This window comes from Glandiceps talaboti, chromosome 1 (assembly GCF_964340395.1).
Source record: "Glandiceps talaboti chromosome 1, keGlaTala1.1, whole genome shotgun sequence".
Lineage (NCBI taxonomy): Eukaryota > Metazoa > Hemichordata > Enteropneusta > Spengelidae > Glandiceps > Glandiceps talaboti.
The window spans coordinates 16,840,068-16,857,024 of NC_135549.1; the positions used below are offsets into that span (position 1 = coordinate 16,840,068).

General features: G+C 37.7%; 2 protein-coding genes across 2 annotated transcripts; one reads left to right on the top strand and one right to left on the bottom strand.

Annotated features, from left to right (window-relative positions):
* The first annotated feature begins 5,146 nt into the window (after positions 1-5,146).
* Positions 5,147-7,259, top strand: LOC144433707 (ileal sodium/bile acid cotransporter-like). The gene is made up of 3 exons (XM_078122062.1): positions 5,147-5,514; positions 6,218-6,428; positions 6,699-7,259. Exons 1-3 carry the CDS (start codon positions 5,147-5,149, stop codon positions 7,257-7,259), a joined length of 1,140 nt encoding a protein of 379 aa, XP_077978188.1.
* A 3,943-nt stretch (positions 7,260-11,202) lies between these two features.
* LOC144433716 (ileal sodium/bile acid cotransporter-like) lies at positions 11,203-16,503 on the bottom strand. The gene is made up of 5 exons (XM_078122073.1): positions 16,422-16,503; positions 14,658-14,790; positions 13,989-14,368; positions 12,780-12,984; positions 11,203-12,039 (listed from the first exon to the last, which is right to left on the bottom strand). The coding sequence occupies exons 3-5, from the start codon at positions 14,354-14,356 to the stop codon at positions 11,203-11,205; spliced, it is 1,410 nt and encodes a 469-aa protein (XP_077978199.1). The 5' UTR covers positions 14,357-14,368; positions 14,658-14,790; positions 16,422-16,503.
* Positions 16,504-16,957: the final 454 nt, after the last annotated feature.

The window sequence follows — 16,957 nt, forward strand, 5'->3', positions numbered from 1 at the left end:
TATTCGGTCTCACCGATGACTAAATAAGATGAATTAATACCCCGTGACTAATTATAAGATATCACCTTTGTACAAACATAGCCTCTATCCAAAGATTGTAACTCTGTAAGAACTTTCTAAAACTCGGGTTGAATTATTAACACCCCTCCCATCGCCTTGTCTGAACTCAAAAATGAATCACCGGATTATTCATGAGTCGGTTAATCAAACTGATATATTTCATGTAGGTGATGGAATTCAAGGTGAAGTCGTGGGTGGGTGTGGTAATATCAATTGTACTGGCTATGCACGTTTAACGATGTTATAAAACCATATAGTGAAAGCAAAACATATTTGCCGTGCGTGTTGTTAAAAACATATTCACGTACACTATAGGTGAGTTCAAATAATATCAAGTATATGTGTTGATTCTGTTTTAGGGATGCCACTTCTGAATAGAGATTGGTTGAGTTGGTTGACGGATTTTTAAGGCCTAGGTTAATAAGTGTTATCTTTTATTTTACTACAATAGCTCACCATATTGTTGTCCTTTCTAGAGTGGACGCTGCTTGTTTATTGAATGAGGCCATCACACACTGTGTTGACATAGTGGTAGTTCCTTTACTCTCACCATCCTGATTACATAAATCATTTCAACGAGGTGGGAAGGGCGTTGTAGAATAGAATGTCCCATGTGGGCGCAGTGAAGCCGCCGGCTGATTTTTCGTTACTACCAAACCAGAGCGTGACTGTACAGTTTCCATTATATTAGGCAGCACGGTGTTTTACATTTCCCACACAAGGTTTTAGGTTACAAATAACACAAAACAAAATACATGTGCTGATCGTGTGTATTCATCTAAAATGATACATTTTATCCAATCAGCATCACCGTTGGGTGAAACAAGGAAGATTCAAACAGATAAAATGTAAACATTTTGTATGCCTTCGCCCTATCAGTGCCTGTACTTTGTTTATGCAATTCGTAACAAAGAACATCCGCGGTACTGCCTAATATATAACTCTATAGTTACTCTGGTATGGTAGTAAAAACCAAAGTCAGACTCATTGAAAGGCTTTCTCCTAAAACAGTAAACTTTCACCCTAACTGTCTCAAATCAACTGATACGTACAAACAACATTTCATACGATTTCACTCTGAATTCCCCCATCTATCTTCCGTCTTTGCCACAACTGCTCGGACACAGCTAATGTACATAATGTACACAATGTACAATTTCAAGCACTTATTTTCATCCGCTGTGTTTTAACTTGTCCAAGCCGACGTTGGTTGCTATTGGTAACGCACCCATATAGTATATCGGTTAACTACTGCAAATGGCAGTGTCCTATAAGCACAGATCACTCACCCCGGTTTATAGCGAATCGACTACTTGAAAATGATTAACAAAAAAAAAATATTTGTGTTACTAAAGTAGTGTCTTCTGAGGGAATAACCTTCATCTTTTGTCTCTTTCAATTTGCCACTGTAATTTTTATTTCTGTATATTAGAACTTTTGCTTTTTACCTATTCTTATTTTACTATTTTTTTCGTTATTTTAATAAGCTTCCATTTACTTTTGCTACCAACATATCTCTTTATTTACTAAGAATTGCATTTCTGTTAACCTTGTTATTGTGAAACTCGTACCAGCCCAAATTTGTATTTATTATCTGCATGTACGGTCCATGGACATTGATTAGTTCCTAGGAACTATTTCCATGGCCCTCACCAGAAATGTTCTGCCCGTTGCTTTCAAAGTTCGTGTATATATTTTTCTTTTCTGGTGGAATAAATATCAATTCAATTCAATTCAAGTATGGGGTATTACAGCCCTAGTGAACCATGCAAAACAGGCCATCAAATACAAGCAGTCATACACAATGACCAATTGAATTTTTTTTTTTTGCGACACTTCGGTGTGTTTAAATTGCGGCAAAGTTAATGTTTACAATACATTACGGCTGAACGAATATTCAATCTCAGTAAAAGTAATAATTTTTGGTGTCACGTTACCTATTAAGAATTGTACAGACACAATATTCGTAAAGAATTTCACCACCCTGAGACATTTAAAGTGACGCCAATGACGTATTTGGGTCAACAACCCAATACACAGTGGAGATTGTTCAGTGGAAAGCGTAGACTGTCGACAGTCGTTCGTGCCCTTTTGCTTGCCTCGCTCCGATTCGGAGCAATACTATAACCACGTACTGATCAGCGAGTTCGTGCCTTCGGCAGTCGCAGTTCCTATCAGTACGCATTATCCAGTGATATGGAGCGAGGCGACGACTTTGATTTAGATGAAACGTAGCAAAACAGGCACGAACGACTGTCGACAGTCTATGGAAAGCGGTATGGTATGGCAGTGGTGAACGAGGACAATTTTAAAAAAATCGAGTGCCGTAGTTTTTTCATACTCATCAGAGTAACGAAACGACTGGTTTTGTATAGACAACTTATAAGTTAGGGACGAGATCAATAGTTCAGTGTAGGATAAAAACAACAACCCTAAATTGTTTATTTTGGGGGTGGGTGGGTGGGGTGGGGGCTTTGAGCCATTTTAGTTCTCACCCTACAAAATCGATTTTACTTTTAATGGATGTTTTGTACCCTAAATGCAAATATTTCTTTTAAAAATGTCAAATTCAGAAGTGGAAGAATTTCGCTTTAGTAAGTGCATGGCAAAGTGTAAAGATCTTATTTTTTTACTCACTACATACTGGCTTAGTATTCATAACACTACATATAAGCTACTACATACCGATTTGAAATTGATTGTGCTGTCTGAAACAATTTTTAATTTTTAATTTATTAGTTAGAATATTTAGTTAGCTCGGGGGATCTGAAGCCCTAGTATAAGAATTTAGTTTTTTATTCCACATTGAACTATTGATCTCACCCCTTATATAGTCTCTGTCGTCTTATAAATTCTCTGATTCATTATCATCGTATTCAAAACTGTAGTTTAGTGTTTTATATATATATATAGATAATTATTTTTTTTTGTTCCTGTATGTTGTTTTTGACTCTAGATAATGTTTTTTTTTACATTATTTCATGTCAAATAAATACCATACCATACCATACCACACCATACCATACCATGCCATGCCATACCATACCATACCATACCACACCACACCATACCATACCACACCATACCATACCACACCACACCACACCACACCACACCACACCACACCACACCATACCATACCATACCATACCACACCACACCACACCATACCATACCATACCATACCATACTATGCCATACCATGCCATGCCATGCCATACTATACCATGCCATACCATACCATACCATACCATACCATGCCATGCCATACCATACCACACCACACCACACCATACCATACCATACCATACCATACCACACCACACCATACCATACCACACCATACCATACCATACCATACCATACCATGCCATGCCATACTATACCATACCATACCATACCATGCCATGCCATACCATACCACACCACACCACACCACACCATACCATACCATACCATACCATACCACACCACACCATACCATACCATACCATGCCATGCCATGCCATACTATACCATACCATACCATACCATACCATACCATACCATACCACACCACACCACACCATACCACACCATACCATACCATGCCATGCCATGCCATGCCATGCCATACTATACCATACCATACTATACCATACCATACCATACCATACCATACCATACCATACCATACCATACCATACCACACCATACCATACCATACCATACCATACCATACCATGCCATGCCATACCATACCATACCATACCATACCATACCATACCATACCACACCATACCATACCATATACCATACCATACCATACCATACCACACCATACCATACCATATACCATACCATACCATACATACCATACCACACATACCATACCATACATACCATATACCATACCATACTATACCACACCATACCATACCATACCATACCATACCATACCATACCATACCATACATACCATACCACACATACCATACCATACCATACCATACCATACCATACCATACCATACCACACCACACCACACCACACCATACCACACCATACCATACCATGCCATGCCATGCCATACTATACCATACCATACCATACCATACCATACCATACCATACCATACCATACCATACCATACCATACCATACCATACCATACCATACCATACCATACCACACATACCATACCATACCATACCATACTATACCATACCATACCATACCATACCATACCATACCACACATACCATACCATACCATACCATACCATACCATACCATACCATACCATACCATACCATACCATACCACACATACAGTGGCATTTGAAAAAGATAAATACTAAAGTCACTGAGATATTAAGCTGTATTCCAATATAACTTTCCATCCCAAACTGTTTAAGAATTTCAGTGTATCTTAAATCACTCAATTCGAAACATAGTGGACTAACTAATCTCAAAGATACGTCATTCTAATTCTAACTCTATTCTCGAATACCAAGCTTACATGTAAATAGCTTGGTGGCCAACTTCTCCCTGTAAATGAGGAAACACCATTATGTCTTGGAGTATGGTCCTTAGATAATAAATCACCAGTAGTGTTTTGAATCAATGACTAATATACCTCGTTGAAGTAAACAAGGCAAGGAGTACTTGGTAGCCCAGACGAAATATTCACATGACAGGAAGTCACGCACCTACATTCTCCATGACCTGTGTGGTTAGAACCTCCTGCTGAACAAGCACGCGTAGTTATGTAAAACGACTACGGCTATTTGGCGAGTCTCAGTGCAATGACACGCAGGAACCCGACTCTAGTTTAATAAATCAAGTGTTACTTTCAGGGCCAGGTTTGATCTAGGAAAACAGTCGATGAAGTACCACTACATGTAGCTCTTGAAATGATTACATGAAATGGAGTTTGTGCTGAAAAATATTTTGTTAATTCCAAGTTTACATACAATGTGAACTTCCGATCCTGTACTGATATGAGTATATGGTGTGTTGTGAATGTGATGTGACCCGAAAATTAAATATTCATCAACTGTGTACATTTCCGAATTCTCTTATTTGGTGTGCAGGTCTCAGTGAAGGGATGGATTCTACAACTTTAAGCGCCCTCAACGCCAGCAATGCAACAGGTGGTCGCGGTGGATTCGCTCCGAGAAGGGATCTTGTTCTAGGCAATCAAATTAACATCAACATCACTCTATGTCTAATTATGATCGCAATGGGATGTACCATGACAATAAAAGACATAAAAAAGATAGTAACAAGGCCTGTCGCCATCACCGTAGGAGCTCTTTGTCAGTTCGGAATCATGCCAACTCTTGGATTCGCTTTAGCCCATCTTTTTAAACTGACACCCAATATGGCTATTGGTACCATCATCGTATCATGTTGTCCAGGTGGTTTAGCGTCTAATTTCTTTACTTACTGGATGGAAGGTGACGTCACCCTGAGGTAAGACTTTCACGTACCCTTACTTTTCTTTAGCATTAAGTTTGATATCATCATGAAGTTTTAGCTCACAAAGAGGACAACTTAATATGCTCTTTAATATTTTCATTTAGCAGTTTTCTTGTTGCACGTGTTACCAAATCTATTCATTCATTCTCAAGTTTTTTACCACAAGTTTTGAATTTTGTGATCGCATTAGCTGTCTGCTGTCTGTGGACACAATATGACAAAAAGACCTACTGCGTACATTCTAATGAAACGTAATACACATCTTCCTAATGGTAATCGTAAGAAAATACCACGTTTCGTTAACATCCACGAATATTAATGACTCCATTGCATGAAAGATGAATGTTACTAATTGAGCAATATCTTAAGAATGCAAACTTCAAATTTAATGTATAGTAATTTGGTATGTACATTGGTGACACTGATCTCTTAAACACCAAATCGGGGTTTGAAATTACGTCAAAAAATGAATCTTGTCATCTCTGGTGAGATTAGGATTTCACTTGGATGTTGTTATTAGTCACGCATCTGCACATATTCAATACAGGTTGATGTAGATCTTTCATTCCAACGATTCATATGCATTATTGATGACTTTTATCAATTTAGGGATATATCAGGTATTGTAGCTCAAAATCTAATAGAACATGCAGGATATAGTGTTTCTGAACGTCTTTCTTTCTATCCTTTATCAAAGTGTTTGCATGACTACAGCGTCAACAATTCTTGGTATAGGAATGATGCCTTTGTGCATATATCTATACACTCAAAGCTGGGTGAGTTTGTCGACGGCTGTAGTACCAAGCTATATTGATATCATTATTGCCCTGGTTGTGCTGCTAGTACCAGCAGGTATTGGTATGTTAATTCAATGGAGGGCACCCAAAGCCGCTGAAAAGATTGCCCTGGTAAGTAATAATTTTGTTTTTGTAAATTTTTGAATAGAAGTTACATGATTATAAAAGACATGCTAAAAACTGAGAGACGTTACGGCTATCAGGCTATTAAGTAACAGCGGATACATGTACATACACAACAACGAATGTTTCTGATAAATGTTTTTGGAGCAAATCAGATTTTGGAGCAGTAATTTGTGTCACTTCAAATCATAACTGAAAACTCTCGTCTTTTGTTGTTGTGTTTTCATTTTACTGTAATACATTTTTCTTGACCTGTAGGTTTTGAACATCGTAGTCAACGCTGGTCTTGTTGTGTTTTTGGTAATAACGTCTATAGCTTTCACTCCAATCTTTAAATCGTCATGGCGACCATATGCCGTCGCCTTTCTGTATCCCTTCATCGCATTTATATTCGGTTATGGTGTCGCCTGGATCTTCCGACGTAACAAGCACCAATGTAGAACGATCGCATTTGAAACAGGCGTCCAGAACACCGCCCTCGCTCTGAGTCTTATTAACTTCCTCATTCTACAACGTCAAGGGTCGGGTCAAGCGGTTGGTGAAATGATGATAGTGCCAACAATCCACGGATTTGCGGTGTTATCTGAAGGTTTCTTTATCATTGGGATGTACTGGGTGTACAAGAAAGCTATCTTAAAGGAGAAAGGATTTGCAAGTTATAACAAGGCCGACAAAGAAGACAAGATATTGGAGATGAACGGAAAGGGCGATGAAGAGAAGAAAGCCGTGAAAGCTGGGTTCGATAATCCCTGGATGATAACGACACGACAGGGCATGGTTGATCAAGGCATTCAGACGGACTTTCCATCGGACTATTAACACAAACAATAGACAAGATTTTATACCTTATAATAGTACCACACACAGGCCAGGTTGAACGCGTTCGGTCGAAAAAATACGATGGATTTATATAAAAATAGTCAAGGCAACTAGCGTCATGACGTCATTGGTTATTTGTTTTGAGTCAAACTGTTCCAAATCACCAATATGTTTTCCGATTTTTCATAAATTAAGTATGCTTGATTGGTGTCATTATATTATTCCCCAATATTTGTCTTCATTCAGTCGAAAAACACTGGTAACCTATTGGGGATTTGTCACTCCTCGTCTCTGACCCAAACTGACAAGGCTCCTTAGGTCACTCGTATTTTCCTCGACTGAACAAAGAAAAATATCGGAGATTAGTATCTAATTAACACTACTATAGTAATAATAATAATAATAATAATAATACTATTTATTTCTTATAGAGCGCATTACATTAAAACAATCTCAATGCGCTGAACAAAATTATAAAAGTATTTTAAAATGTACATATACACAAGTATAAACATAATATGAAACAGGATAAAAAATACAAAGACACGGAATGACATTTAAAAGACTGAAATGTAAAAAAGTTAAAAGTTAATAATAATAATGAGATCTAAAAAGATGACATTTCAAGGCAGATTTAAAACTGTTCAAAGTATGTGAAGAACGAAGACATGATGACAGGGCATTCCAAAGGCGTGGGCCGCAAATAGAGAAGGCCCGATCACCATAGTATGCAGTGTTCCCTATCGGTTGGTGCAAATTCACCAAGCTACCGGATTGCGACCGAAGGGAACGACGGGTATCTTGTATCTTATTAGTATCTTGTTTATCCTCGTTTCTTGCATGGATGTCCCTACAGACTATATAGTTTACCAACCCCTCGTACTCCAGACCGTGACTATAGATAGACAAACGATATACGGGTAAATCACTCCGTATTCATGTTTTATGTATACGGGTACCGGAATCAACTTTACGTGCAAAGAATCATCATCTCCAATGTTTACTTGTATGTTTTAAGAATCGTCTTAGTCTGTTGTATTTTTGTATTTTTTTTCTACAGTAGGCCTAAATCTATATTTCCTGTTTTAACAGTTTATATTTACATTAAAATATTATTGGAATAGTAATGATCTAGAAACTAATAATGGCATATGGAGACAAATTTTAGCTATAAAGGAATCTAGGACTCACTTACCATGTCATTTCATTTCCATATATCCTACAGATATACATGAACAATAATCTGGAAGGTGGCTCGCAAGTAAATGAAGTATATTATATGGAATAATCTCAAGAATTTCTATGCAAAACCATGCATGCAGGTTTATAAAGTTTATAGTCAATAATATCGAATTCCAAGAACACCTTTTTACACTAGACTGATTCTTTTAAATGCATATTCCTAATAAAATGATATCAACTTTCATTTCCATCCCGTCACCGTGCGTTTTTTTGTCAAGTTCATTAACTCGACGGGTTGTCGGTGGCATAGCGTTTAGCTTTTCACGCCTCGTATAACTGCAAACTGGTTTCGAATTCGCCTGGCGATGGTTGGCCGGCTTTGATCGCAGACCATAGGCTTGATTCAAAATTAATTCAGACCACTAAAGATTACTATTAGTATTATATTTCAGTTCAACATACATAACATTAACCCAAGATATACTTTCATGGTAGACCAAGACAATGCATACACAATACACTTCCCAACGACTCTTAGTATTAGAACATTACCTTTCGGTAGTACTACATATCATTCAGTTCAGTGAAACTACTACCGGGTTTATACAGCAGCGACCTAGATGTGTATCTTTGAGTCATGGTACAGATAAACCAGGATAATAGTTCACTTTTTGTATAACAGATTTGTACGTACTTTATTCTGTGTTCAATTGATTCGATTGAGCTTTTGAGAAACCAATTAAACAAGTTAGGTAAAACCTTGTATGGGTGTTTTTTGTAGTAGTAGTAGTAGTAGTAGTAGTAGTGAATTTAAAGTGCATTTTAAATTAGCAAGTTTTTGTTACTTATTATAAGTTTCTTTGAGTGGTCTGACCGTAAGTGAATGGTATTGTCTTGATCGATAGTATTATATAACTAATGATACGACAGAGAACGCAGACTCAGTTAGTTTTGTGTACGAAAACAAACAAACAAATACATAAATAAATGAATAAATAAATAAATACTGACAAAAATCAACAATAATTACAAATTACTATCAACAATAATGAATGTTTCCCGGTATCAAGAATTGGTATATGTTTTCCTAATATATGCAAAATAATCACAATTCCGTATCTTTGTTGATACTGTTTTGTGATTACTCTATTGTTGATGTTTGTCAGTATTTATTCATTTAGATATGTATTTGTTTGTTTGTTTGTTTGTTTGTTAAACTGACTGAGTCTGAGTTCCCTGTGATGATACATGTTGAAAGTGCCTAGTAGTAAAAGATTATGGTCACAACTCTTTCTAAAATTGTTCATTATACCCCAAAATGCAAGGAAAATATATTCTTAACTTTACTCTACTGTTCTCCCCTAATACATGGATTTACATATTGACCTAAATATCAGTCTAAATCCGTTTGTCACTTGCAAACAGTATCTCATTTTGCATATTCATCAGAAGTTGCTTACGTCATAAAATGAACACAAATGCCACTCCCCGAACTGTTTACATTTGTTTGTCATAAAGGGCAAGTTGGATGGATAACTTTCGAACGTGATTCCTGCGTGTAGTTATAATTGGAGTTTATTCTTCAAAAGCGTCGTGGTGGAGAATGATACATCTCACGTATAACCAACGATGATGACGTCTAACCCATACAGCTTCGAATCAGATGTCACCTCAATAAAAAGGTGGACATGTCAAAGTGAGGACGAAGCTTACCACGGTCAAATCATCATGGTTTTGGTGGTGTCAATCCCACTGTCTCCCTTAAGATTTGGAATACATCTATACTCCCTATACTAGGCTTTTCTATGAATTGGAATATCCGGTCTGGCATTATTTTGTTAGAAAATCATCATAAACAATTATTTATGACAAATTCAGCATTTTCCTGATAGAACTTCTATTGAGGGTCTGTATACTAGTTCTAATGTGAAGCGGAGTTGCATAAGCGTAAACTTACGATGTTTGGTAAGATTCTTAGAAAACGATATATTGAAAGGGACAGTATAGCCTTTCGACAACTTGCCTTGAAGGATCTTAATTCTAAAAGTTGGTTTGTCGAAATACTGGTTCTTCTTGATAAATACAACCTGCCTTCTGCACATGACCTTCTCTTTATTATGCCCAGCCAACATAGATGGAATTCGGGGAAAAATGGTGGTTGATAGTATTAATGTATTCTGGACAAATCACATTGTAAGTCAAACGCAAAATCAAAAACTAGAATAAGTCTAAGTGTTTCCTAAACATTGATGGTTACTGTAAAAAAAAAAAAAAAAAAAAAAAAAAGCCTCATGCTTACTGGAGTAGCATGTAGGATTGAACCAACTGCAGTTAAGAAAGCAAATGTAAAGGCTAAATTACTTTTTGGGTGTCTACCAGCTACAAGTACATAAAACTAGATTTAACCAGTACCAGGTTGATGATACCTGTCCTTTGTGTGTACAGATCCCGGAAACTGGCAGTAATATTTTTATCATAGACTGTGTGCCTTACAGTTACTGGACTGTGTCAGAAAACAATTTATGAATTCCCTTCCCTTCAAAAAGTAGTTGAAAACAATCTTGGCACTGTTATTTGGAAGAGCTTATCACAGCACCCAACCCAACTGGCTAAATTTTGTCTTAGACCCCACTCTCTATTGTATTAAGATTTATTACAATTCATTACATAAACTTGAGGCCATCTCTAGAGGGCTACTATTTGCACTTCATCAACGTCGCTAAGTGACAGTTTTAAAGTATGATCTGAGTGACAAGTGTTTTTACACACAGGTCTCTTTTCCAACGTTACCTCCGTCAATGGAAACAAAGCCTGGATTGTAGATTCCGTCGGTTTGGGCTAGATTCAGAGCACCGTTTGGGACTACAGGATATGTATCTTTTTCAAAGGACATAGTACCTGGAGAATGGGTAGTTGACAGGGTGGTATTGTTAATGTAGTTGTCATCACCATCATCATCATCACCACCATCATCATCATCATACCTCGTCTGTATGTCTTGGTTAACTCGTCGTTTCGATCTGTCTTTCCTAACGGAATCTGCGTAGTGCAGAGCGCGCTTCCAAGAATCGTCTTCTCTCCTCTTCTCATCATCAGAGATGCTATGACTGCTACTATACAACCGTAGTGCCCCATTCTGACCTCCTTCGTGTGGTAAACATAACCCCGGTGTCCACTCTGGGGGAATCTCACGTAGCTTCTCCTCATCAATTTTCTTTTGCGCATCTTTGCGTTTCCAGTAGAGCCTATATACCAAACATACGCCTAAAAATTCAGCGAAAACAAAGACAATGTGCAAGCTTGGAACAACCATCATTGCGAATATAAAAGTAAGGTCTAGGCCTCTGGATATCATCAAATTAATAATAGTTAGTGCCAACGCTCCGTTCTGGACACCAGTCTCAAAGGCAATGGTTCGGCATCTCGAGTGCTCTTGGCGACACAACCAAGGGATGACGTAACCAAGACTAAATGCCATCATTGGGTACAACAAAACAACAACATATGGTTTCCAACTTTCCAAGTATATGTTCGGGTTGATTATAGACACAATACAGATAACTATAAATATAGCACCGATTGTGATAATACTGGCAATCTATAATGATGAAAAAAATAATACAAAATATTAGTTAAGGATACAAGAATGCTTTCCCTGTTTTTGAAGGTTTTTAAAATTGAAAATACATTATTTCAGTTTATTCCTCGTGAATATATTTTCTTCTGGCTGGCCATCGTAAAGTATTACACAATTTATCTGAAAGGGAATTAATGGAATATTTCCTGGTTTTACAGACATTATTTTAATTCTGTACAAAAAAGGTACCTTCATTATTCTGACCATATTTACTTTAGTGTAATTTAACCTAACAATGTGTTATATACCAGAATGTCGTTAGAAATATCGTAAAGTTGACTGAATTATGTAATTTTGTAGGGGGGAGAGAGAGAGAGAGAGAGAGAGAGAGAGAGAGAGAGAGAGAGAGAGAGAGAGAGAGAGAGAGAGAGAGAGAGAGAGAGAGAGACAGACAGACAGAGAGAGAGACAGACAGACAGACAGACAGACAGACAGACAGACAGACAGACAGACACGAGAGAGAGAGAAGAGAGAGCGAGACACAGACAGACAGACAGACAGACAGACAGACAGACAGACAGACAGACAGACAGACAGACAGACAGAAACGGAAGAAGAGAGAGACAACAGAGTAAGAGACGACTTGAGGTAAACAGAATCAAACATATACATAGAATTTATGCATACACAGAATCAATTGGTAAGAGGTAAATTAGTGTTACATACTTATATAGTTATACAACGTATATCTCGGCGTTTACCTTAGCTACGATTTCAGCTACACGTGGCCATTTTTTCAGGATGAACATACCAAGAGCACATGGAAATATGAGTATAGCAAGGGCGATGACTATGTCGATGTAGGGAATGACAGCTGCTGCATCAGCCCAACTACGTGTATAGATGAACAGATTCAACGGCATCATTCCGATACCAATGATGGTTGAACACGTTGTCATACATATGCTGTGGGTTTAAAGAGAAGAAATGTTTGTAGGAAGAAGCATATTATGTATTACATAATACAGAAATCTTACTAACACTGGCTAGATATCACCGTCTGACGCAACAAAATAACAACATCTAATATGTTGCCAAAACAACGAATGACAACTGGAACTAGCTACTCCACTCTACAACTGGTGTCCCATCGAAGTACTACATGTAATTACTCTACTCTGCCATTCTGCTTTACCAATTACAATAGATGTCCTTTGTCGTTTAAATGTAGTAGAAGCCATCATTTCACTTTCTAAATTATAGTAAAGGTTGTCATTCCACCTTTTTCATAGAGTGGCTTAAAATGCTGTCATTCCTAGTATCGCCTGTCATTCAGCTTGTCGTTCCTTTAATGACACCGACAATACTTTTACATATTTTTTGCATGATCTAACTTTCGTTAAGGTATCGCTATTAGTAAGATTTTTTTGTGTAGTCGAGTGACTTCCATTTCAGGTTAACAGGTGTCTTTGTAATAAATAGATGTACTTGAAATTTAGTGAGGGCTACGTCAATGATATACATGAAGAGGGTGTGGAGCAAGATTAGTTTGGGAATGAAGCTGTATCAGGGCATGAGGGGTACTTTGACTTTGGCCATGTGGTCGTCAAAAAACTACTATTAACTTCAAATTGTATGACATCCAGCTGTTCAAATGATTGGTTCCTTATCTCATTACATCATCCATGTAAATGCTACTTCTCCGTCGTAAGTATTTGCTTTGTTTTGGCCATGTCAGAGATTTACTACACATATAGTGGAGTGAATGCGACCATCGATCCACTGTTTTTGTTTGAGCCCCCCCCCCCACCCCACCCCGATTTCAAGTGTATAGAATTACTACATTTTCAAAAGATCCAGAATATATCATCTAAGAAAACATAGTGATAAGTTTGATGTTCTACGGCATCGAACGAATCTACATCATATTACCTGTTTATAGCAAAAAATATGAAGATAAAAGTACACACCTCAAGACAGTATCTCCCCTCGTCCAGTACGTTAAAACGTTTGAAAAAGCGCCGCCTGGACAAGTTGCTATGGCAATTGTACCTATTGCCATTTCAGGGCTGAGTTCTACGATGTGTGCAAGAGACCACCCCAAGAATGGCATGAGTATAAACTGGCAGCAAGCACCAATAATGATTCCCGTTGGACGACGTAGATTCCTCCAAACCTCAGACAGGGTCATGGTGCATCCCATACCAACCATCAAGATGACCAGAGAAGAAGTTATGATAACCTGATTGACTACTGCCAGGGGATTCGGTGGTGGCGCTGTAGCTGTACCATTCTGTGTCTCGTTAATGATGGTTATGCTGTAATCGTAGTCAGCCATCGTTGACTTAAACTGAAAAGTGTTTAGAAAAGCAGTTAGGAACGTACAAGCAAGTTTGTTGTGGCTGTGGTTATTATTGTTGTTGTTTTCTCTCAAATATCCACAAATTACGTAACATATTACGAATTACCTAACACATTACGAATACAGATTAAAAATGAAATCTTGTTGGTACTGGAAGAATTTCTAGAAACCTGACTAGCTTAATATGAAATCCGGGGGTGTTATATTTTATTTGTAATCAAAGACGAAATGAAGTTGTCTAATCAGTGCGAGCAGAAGACTTATGAAGAAGACTTACCTTAAATGATGGGTGACAATATAAAGCTGAAACAGTATCGCGTTTATGTACGGTCTGAGAAACCTTAGTTTATATTTCACTCCACTGTCCTTGGCATGACTCGACCTTTGAGAATCGTTGCAGGGCGAATGACCTGGTAGTTGGAAATAACACAAGGGATGTTGTATGAATTTGCATGATAACAATCATGGTGAATGAACTACATACAAGGAAAGTTTTACATTTTTACGACACACCCACGTCTCATTGTATTTGACTAAGCTTGGTCAGAAACAGTTGCAATTGGTTTTTATAAACAGATCACGGTATTAAGTCAATATATGCGACCAAATTTTGTGTGCAAGAAGTTCCTAATTACGATCTACAAAACTTAATGTGACGTGTCAAATTACGGTCAGGTACAATATTATGATATATCCGTGTGATATAAATGCTAAGTAAGAGTGTGTAATGATAATACTTAGAAATGTTTTCAATTCTTCTGTTATTTACAGTGAGAAAGGCACTATGCTTGAGTGAATACAAGGGCTGTTTATCATACGAGCTGGGAACTGAACAACAACAAATGTGTTTACCTGTAGTTTTTTTCAATTGTTTTATTTTCATGCGAACAATGAATGTAATATTCCAATTATACTAACCCGTGGGGAGACATACAGGGGTATACACAGCAATGAACTAAGAGTCTTTGACTCTCCTTTCTCTTAGTAAGTTTTGACTGAATGATCAAATAGAAAACTGGACTGGCCATGTTCTCCCCCAACCACCCTTAATTAAACGGTGTATGGGTTGCTTTGCCACCAGTAGCTTCACCCACCCCCTCCCCAGGTGAGTACAAACTAAAGTTTACGTCTTGTCACCAGACTGAATCTGCTTCTTTGCTTATAATATAATAGTGCATAGATTTAGATGACCGACAGACCTTTATTCAAAGATTCGCTCTTTGATTTTAAATAGTACGTCACCATATACTGCAACGACCATGGATATCAGCCAACAAATATAGAAAACTTAAAACAAGAATATCGATGACAAATCTTGGTTATTAAACAGCAGTTGAAGTTAACCCAGAATCGGAGTGTTTCATGACGAACGTACATTTGGTAAGAAATGAACTACCACGGACACCATTCTGACCTAAATACGACGACTCTTCTTACAAACCCATTGATGGATGTATGAATACCTTTAGAAACAACAATAAATGGGGCCAGTGGAAAAGTTGTTGATTTCTTCGAGGCTATAAAGACCTCTGAAGTTGGTCACCGTAACGTTCCAGAACAGTCTCAATCTTAGTAACACGCTCAGCGTTTACATTACCTCAGACCACTATACATGTAATAGTGGGCTGAGATATTACAGGTGTTTAAATCCACGAGCATGGCTTTTAGAGGCCGCATAGCTCACGTAGAATGACAATTTGTCACTTACAATGGCAAATCCTTGGGAACGATAACAAGCCTATACACACACACACACACACACACACACACACACACACACACACACACACACACACACACACACACACACACCAATATACAAATCTGTAACTCTACATTCTCTTTGCAGTTTATCAATAGGTCTGGGTTGTTGTCATCAGACACCAAACGTCACATACATTCAGACGCACTTTGTGTGTACGAGATTGTTTGGTGTGACCTGATATAGCCTTTCACTAGATTTTAGTCTTTCGCAATGACAAACAACTACCACAGATACCATTTCCAAACTTCCAAACACAAAAAAAACATTACCAATTACCTTATACAGCAGCGATAATCTAAACTGCAGCCGATGTTAACCCAGGTTTGGAGATTTTCATGGCAAACGCACTACCTTATAAGAAATGGACTATGGGAAAGTTACAGCTATAATTTGAATTACAATGAGCCAAGGTGTACATTTCACTCACACAGACAGTCTGAGGGCAGAGATCGTGATGTATGGTTATAAAACAATACGTGACCTTGTGGCATAACTATGACATCATAATTTCACAAATATGGCCGATGGATGTAAATAGACGTAATGTCATCTTTAAATGTACAATCATTATCACACATGAAAGACAAATGAAAGTACATTTGTATAATCAAACACTGAAAGTGTTTTGAGTGCATGGTATACTTAGTTATGATTGATACCACTATGTTGACATCATGAACACACAACTTATGATGTCATGGCTTCCTGATGGGTCACCAATATATAAAATTCGTTCATCTTTCTTCTGGACAGAGTGGATCACGTATTCTACTGAATTGGGCCGACATATTGTACGAAAAACATAAGAAAAT